This window comes from Chrysemys picta, unplaced genomic scaffold, assembly GCF_011386835.1.
Source record: "Chrysemys picta bellii isolate R12L10 unplaced genomic scaffold, ASM1138683v2 scaf1472, whole genome shotgun sequence".
NCBI lineage: Eukaryota > Metazoa > Chordata > Testudines > Emydidae > Chrysemys > Chrysemys picta.
The window spans coordinates 4,234-11,944 of record NW_027054178.1 but is presented as its reverse complement, the minus strand read 5'-3'; the positions used below and the strand labels follow the sequence as shown (position 1 = coordinate 11,944).

The following is a 7,711-nucleotide window of genomic DNA, read 5'->3' as shown; positions in this document are numbered from 1 at the left end:
AAATACAGTAGGCAGCTATAAATATACAGCACATGAAAAGATGGGAGTTGCCTTACCAAGTGGGGGGGTCAGTGCTAAAGAGGCCAATTCAATTAGGGTGGATGTGGCCCATCCCCAACAGTTGACGAGAAGGTGTGAGTATCAACAGAGGGGAAATTATTTTTTGTAGTGACCCGGCCACTCCCCGTCTTTACTCAGGCCTAATTTGATGGTGTCAATCCTGCAGATTAATTCCAGTTCTGCAGTTTCTCGCTGAAGTCTGTTTTTGAAGGTTTTTCTGGTTGAAGAATGGTGACTTTTAAGTCTGCTATTGAGTGTCTGGGGAGACTGCAGTGTTCTCCTATTGGTTTTTGAATGTTACAATTCTTGATGTCTGATTTGTGTCCATTTATTCTTTTGTGTAGAGACTGTCCGGTTTGGCCAATGTACATGCAGCGGGGCATTGCTGGCACATGATGGCGAAGAAGCAGTTTGCTAGATCAATCACTGAAAACCACTTTGCCTTGGGCGGAATACTTTCCATCAATGCGGTCATGTCTGCCACCACTGGAGCCCGCTGTGGGGTGCAAGCATTGATCCGGCCGTAGTCTATAGTTAGTCGCCAGGTCTTCCCCTCTGCCTTGCGGACCGACCAGGTGGGGGAGTTGAAAGGAGAGGGAGTTGAACGAACCACTCCCTGGGCTATCAGGGCATCCAATAGCTCACCCACAGCGTGCTCTGCCTCAGGAAGATACTTGTCTTGTTCCTGGGGCGGCACCGGGGGACCCTGAACGACAATGGGCCCCTCCTTCCAGAGACCACAATCGTATTTACCCTGAGCCCCGACCCCGGGAATCTGCTTTTCCCATTCATCTGCCTCTGGTACCTCCACAGCTGCCACCCGCAACATAGAGCGGGTTAGCACCCCAGAGACCCCTCCTTGTAGATCTTCCCCCCAATCCACTGCGGGGACCTGCCACACGCAGCGATTGGCACAATCTACCACCAAACGGAGCTCTCTGGGCTGATCAATCCCCAGAATAACTTCGCCTGCCATCCTCCAATGAACCCAGGGGAGGTTAGCCACCAAATTAAAGGCAGAAGAAGCCTGGGATTACTTTAAGTTAAAGATGCATGAGCTGTCGGAGGCCTGTATCCCCAAAAAGGGAAAAAGATTACCAAGCAAGAGATTTAGACCGAGCTGGATGAGCGACCGACTCAAAGGGGCGATTAGGAAAAAACAGAAAGCGTACAAAGAGTGGAAGAGGGGAGGGATCAGTAAGGAAATGTACCAAAGTGAAGTCAGAGAATGTAGAGATAGAGTGAGAAAGGCCAAAGGCCGTGTAGAATTGGACCTAGCGAGGGGAATTAAAAGCAATAGTAAGAGGTTTTACAGCCACATAAACAGGAAGAAAGCAAAGAAAGAAGTGGGACCGCTGAGGACTATTGCCGGAGAGGAGATTAAAGACAATCTAGGCATGGCGCAATATCTCAATGAATATTTTGCGTCAGTGTTTAATGAGGCCAATGAAGGGATTAGGGACACTAGCACCATTACAGAGGGGCGTTCGGGATGGGGGATTACCGTATCCGAGGTAGAAACAAAACTTGAACGCCTTAATGGGGCTAAGTCGGGAGGACCGGACGATCTTCATCCGAGAATATTGAAGGAATTGGCGCGGGAAATAGCAGGCCCGTTAGCGATAATATTTAATGAATCTGTAAACTCGGGGGTGGTCCCGTTAGACTGGAGAATAGCTAATGTGGTTCCTATTTTCAAAAAAGGGAAAAAAAGTGATCCGGGTAACTACAGGCCTGTTAGTTTAACATCTGTAGTGTGCAAGCTGTTAGAGAAAATTTTGAAGGAGAAACTAGTTGAGGACCTGGAGGGTAGTGGCAATTGCGATAATTTACAACATGGTTTTACGAAGGGCAGATCGTGCCAAACGAATCTGATCTCCTTCTTTGAGAAAGTAACGGATTTATTAGATAAGGGAAATGCGGTGGACCTAATATACCTGGATTTCAGTAAAGCGTTTGATACTGTACCCCATGAGGAATTATTAGTTAAACTGAAAAACATGGGGATCGATTTGAAAATCCAGGGATGGATAAGGAATTGGTTAATGGGGAGAATGCAGCGGGTTGTATTGAAGGGTGAACTGTCAGGTTGGAGGGAGGTTACCAGTGGAGTTCCCCAAGGTTCGGTTTTGGGACCCATTTTATTTAATCTATTTATAACTGACCTCGGAACCGATTGCAGGAGTAGGCTGGTAAAGTTTGCGGATGATACGAAGGTGGGAGGCGTTGTAAATTCGGAAGAGGATAGGGATATCCTGCAGGGAGACTTGAATGAACTTGTGAATTGGAGTGTCAGAAATAGGATGAAATTTAATAGTGAAAAGTGTAAGGTGATGCATTTGGGGATGACCAATAACAATTTTAGTTACAAGATGGGGACGCATTGGTTAGAAGTAACGGAAGAGGAGAAGGACCTAGGGGTCCTTGTAGACCGCAGGATGACTATGAGTCGACAGTGTGACGTGGCTGTGAAAAAAGCCAATGCTGTCTTGGGATGCATTAGGCGAGGTATATCTAGTAGGGATAAGGAGGTCCTGCTTCCGTTGTACAAGGCGCTGGTGAGACCTCATTTGGAGTACTGTGTGCAGTTCTGGTCTCCAATGTTTAAAAAAGATGAACTCAAATTGGAACGGGTGCAGAGAAGGGCCACTAGGATGATCAGAGGAATGGAGAAACTGTCGTATGAAAGGAGACTAGAGGAGCTTGGGTTGTTTAGTCTGACAAAGCGAAGGCTGAGGGGGGATATGATTGCTATCTTTCAATATATTAGAGGGATTAATACAAGGGAGGGAGATGAATTATTCCAGCTTAGTACTAACGTGGATACAAGAACGAATGGATTTAAACTGGCCGTGGGGAAGTTCAGGCTTGAAATTAGACGAAGGTTTCTGACCGTTAGAGGGGTGAAATATTGGAACGGCCTTCCGAGGGAAACGGTGGGGGCGAGGGACTTGTCTGGCTTTAAGATTAAGTTAGATAAGTTTATGGAGGGAATGGTTTAATGGTAAAACATAGTTGTCAAGGAAAACCAAGCAATGGTAGGTAAATAGCATAATGACTAAAAGGGGTCAGGATGGAGACTCTTGCCTATATGCTCGGGGTCTTACTGATCGCCATATTTGGGGTCGGGAAGGAATTTTCCTCCAGGGCAGATTGGCTGAGCCTCTGGAGGTTTTTCGCCTTCCTCCGCAGCATGGGGCAGGGATCTCTAGCAAGAGGGTCTCTGCCGATTGAGGTCACTAATAACAGGATTGGGGACTTCAGCAGCAGAGTCCAGGGAAGGGGCGGGGACGGTTTTATGGCCTGCAGTGTGCAGGGGGTCAGACCAGATGATCATAATGGTCCCTTCTGACCTTAAAGTCTATGAATCTATGAATCTATGAAATCTGCCAACTCCCACCTAGGTGCTGACAACAAGTTTCCTCTCCCCTCCTGGTCCCCGTAAGCAGCCAGCACAACTGACCGAACTTGCACACATTCGGGGGGGGAAAGGGGAAAAGCGAAACTGCTACACCAGTTTCCACCAGTGCCACGCAGGGGGTCCATGTCATTCCTACCCTCATTTGGACTACTAGACGCCCTTCTGATTGGGGGACAAGGTGGCTACCCATCGTTACCTGTCCTCCGGGCATCTGTCCTCCTGCGGGCTCCCCCAGGGGACTTGAACTGGCCGATCCAAGCCGGCTGGTGCTGCTCCTGATGGGGTCAGGACGCCCTTCTGCTCCCCTGCAGGAAGGGGTATCCCCAACTGCACGCCCCGGAGCATCAGCTCCCTGGTGGGTTTCCCTCCCCCTGTTCCTCCTCCTGTTCCAACAAAACCCACCAGAGGTTATTCCACAGGCAGGACTGCCCCCTGCGGTTTCCAGACCGAGAGTCTGGTCTCCTGAGGTTTCTGTGATCTACTGCCGCCCCTTAGAAGCCTTGCCCACTGGTAGTTGTGGCACCGTCGGGGCGATGAGAGCAGCCTGCCTGACTGCGTCCAGCTGAGCTTCCACATCCGCGGGTTCACCTGGTCTCCACCTCCCGATCGCCTGCTGTACATGGACTGGGAGACCCTGGGCGATTAGCCTCAATTCCTCTGGAGGCAGGACTATTTGAGCTATGGTCGGGGGAACCTGCCCTCCCTCTATGGCAGGCACACCCCGGCCACACAAACATGCCAGGTGAACCATTCTCTCCATGAACCGGACGGGGTCTTCCCCAGGAACAGCAGCCACCGAGACAAACTCTGCCAACAACACGCACGGCCCCACGGCAGGCGTCATCCCCGCCAACATATCAAAGATACTATTGGGTGTGGCATGACCAGTTTGCTGCCGAGCCTCCCCGGCTAAATCTCCTCCCAACCTGGATGTGGCTTTTAACACCCGTCGGGTCTCAGCTGGGTTCAGTCCCTGATCCAAACACAGGGTCACCATGTCCCGGGCCCACCCGCTGAACCCGGAGTGCGAGGGGCCACCCAGGGTTTTTGCTAACTCTATTGCTTGTGTGGGAGTCAACTCAGTCTCTGCCACAGTGTGTCTGGTACTGGGGCTGCCCCGCCCCTGGGGGCACAGGCCCATAGTTTTGGACCACCACAACACGGTGTCTGGGGTCCGGCCACCCGGGGCCTGGATCCAGGGGATCTGGATCATACCAGATATCCCCGTCCCAATCATCATATGGTCCCACCCCGCCCTGGGCTTTCACCCCAATGGCGGTGACCCAGGCTGAATAAGCCCCCCGGGCCCTGTTCTCCCGGGCGGATGCCTCCAGGACCAGATCCTTCAGGCAGGTAACTGCCTGGTTCAGAGCGGCTCCTGATTAACGTAGATGCTTCTCAAAACTTCACAGATCAACATCATTTCTTCAGTCAGTCGTTTTCTGTCTCTTTCTCTATTTCTCTTTCCCGAGCAGTGTGCAAGGACGGGGTTTGCTAGTTAGTTTCTCTCTCAACCCCTTGGAATGTCTGTAAGATTGAATTTTCCTGGACAAGAGCCAGGAGCGATTTTAGAAATATTGCGACCAGGGGGTTGAGGCTTGTCACTAAAGCTCATGATCCTCCTCTTTGTTGTGTCACTTAGCTCCACAGATATGTAGAAAATTCCCCCAGATTCCTTACCCGCCTCCCCTTCCATTTTCTTTCACTTACATGCATTTCAATGATGGGAATAACAGCTCTTTCCGTTCTGATTGTCTCCCTGCACTAGTCAGAATATGCTTCCCCTTTTTGTACCAGTCCCTGCTTTGCTGTGTCACTGTGTCTCTCTGGCACAGTAATACATGGCCGTGTCTGCAGCTGTCAGCGAGCGGAGCTGCAGGGAGAACTGGTTCTTGGAAGTGTCTTGTGTGATGGTCGTTCGACTCTGCAGAGAGCTGGCGTAGTTAGTGTACCACTGGCTTGGTCTGTAGTAAATGCGCCCTACCCATTCCAGCCCTTTCCCCGCGGGCTGCCGGACCCAGGTCCAGGTAACGCTGGTGCTAGAAACTGAGTCTCCGGAGATGGTACAAGTGAGTGTCAGGGACTCCCCGGGTTTCACCGCTCCCGGGCCCGTTTCCTTCAGCTGCACTTGGGAGAGGACACCTGGGAAGGAAACACAGAATGAAACCATGAGCCAGGCTCCTATCCCCGGGGAGTGGGGAACATGTGAAAATTAAACATCCTGAGACCGCGCCTAAGCTAGCGAGACACCCAAATGCCGCTGAATTACATTGGGATCCAGGCACTTCATTCCCTTAGGCTGCCTTGAATGGCTGATCTCCTGCAGTCACTGCAGCAATGAACCCTCCTGACCCCCGATAGACACGCACCTGAAGGGGCCTCCAGCATGAACAGGAAAATCAGTAGCAGGTTCATCTTAAATGAAGGTGCAAACTGTCCCCAGCAGCCGGGACCGGGCAGTTCTGTGTCTGGGGAGAGACTGGGGCTCTTCCAATCCAGGGTTTGTATTTAAACAGGAACCCGTTGGGGGGGCGGGGGCAGGGATTTGCATGCCTGTTTCACAACGTGAATATAAGAGATGACGGAGTTTGATTTTTGTCTACACACGGGGATCTCGCCGTGGGACGCATGTTCCCCTGACACAGTGAATTCAGCTCAGCAAAGTGTGAAACTGCCTAAGGTATTTGGACGCCCAAATTAAATGCAAATAAATAGGATTTGGTCATTTAACATTCTTAGTGGTCTTTGAGCTTCTCAGAGAAATATAAGTGCAGGACAGCGCCTTCTTAGGAATGAAGGAATATTTGGAGAAGGGAAATTATACCTCTTTTCTTGTGGTTTTCGTTGGGATTTCAAAAGAGCCCAAGGGAATTAGGCACTTAAATGCTAACAAAATTCAGTAGGATTTGGGCCCTTAGTTCCCTTACAGCATCTCTGAAATCCTATTCCTGTTCCTTAGAGATTAATTATACTGTTGGCAAAAGCACTATATTTACTGTACAGTCCTAGATCCATTTCCAGTTAATAAGGGCTTTATTCAAATCAGGTGAGTTAAATGGGAGTCTTTCGGCTGATATCAATGTGCTTTCGATCACATGAGTTACTGGAGTTATATTTGCTGCCTTCAGAAGATAGTAATCGTCTGAGAATATAAGCACTACAAAAAACAAACAAACAAAAAACAGTGCGGTTAGTCTGTGTGTGCATTTGTGTGTGTGAGAGTCACAGACAGGCAGCCGAGGACAGGAGTTTTCACGCTCACTGTCTCTCCGCTGCGAGCTGTAGAACTCCAGCGCCCCCAGCGGAGAGTTTGTCCTTAGCCAGCGAGGGCAGGTTTTTGTCTGAGCTCAACCCGGCTTCCCCTCAGTGTGTGTCTCGCACAGTGATACCGGGCGGTGTCCTCAGGCTTCAGGCCGGTCATTTGCAGATACAGCAGGTTGTTGGGGTTGTCTCTGGAGATGGTGAATTGGACTTTCACTAAGTCTGCATAATACTGTTGGCTCCCATCAGAATAAATGCATGAGACCCACTCCAGCCCCTTCCCGGGAGCCTGTCGGACCCAGCTCATAGTGTAGCTGCTGAAGGTGAACCCGGAGGTTTTGCACGAGAGGCGGAGAGAGTCTCTGGGCTTTTTCACATCCCCTCCAGACTCCACCAGCTGCACCTAGGACCGGGCACCTGGGAATAGAAAGATATTATACATCACATTAATATTCAGAGCAATAATAGACAGTTACCTCCCCCAGTCCTCCGCCAATGGGTGTGAGGGGAGAAAATACCTTCCAAAGCCACTGCAAGGAACACTGCATAGAGCCAAAGCCTCATTTTCCCTGGTGCTGGAGGGGAAAGTTCTCAGGGGACTGGCTGGTCACTGCACAGACCCAGGGGCTGCGGATTGTGTCTCCGGGTGCAGCCTGGGCAGAGAGAGGCACAGATTTAAACATGAAACTCTTACCCTGGTTTGCGTATCCTGCTCCTTTAAGACACACAAACTCCTTCCCTAAGTGATCTCATTTCTTGCCCTCCGATTCTGGGAGAATGTGTGTAGCGCTCTGACCCAAATCCCAGTGAAACTCAAGGGGATGTTTAAGTGGCTTCAATTGATATCAGATCAGGTCCCATGTGTTTGTGTGGAGTCCAGCACAATGGGAACCTGTCCTGACTGGCTCCAGAAAGGGGCTTTGTCAAAAAGGAGAAACAGAGGAAGGGGGAGTGAGGGATTGTAACATA

The 7,711-nt window shown here is 50.3% G+C and overlaps 1 gene segment (V, D, J or C); it reads right to left on the bottom strand.

The window, feature by feature from the left end:
- Nucleotides 1-5,294: 5,294 nt before the first annotated feature.
- On the bottom strand, nucleotides 5,295-5,896 carry LOC135979967 (immunoglobulin heavy variable 4-61-like). The segment is given in 2 exon segments: nucleotides 5,295-5,623; nucleotides 5,851-5,896. Coding segments are annotated over 2 exon segments (375 nt in total).
- Nucleotides 5,897-7,711: the final 1,815 nt, after the last annotated feature.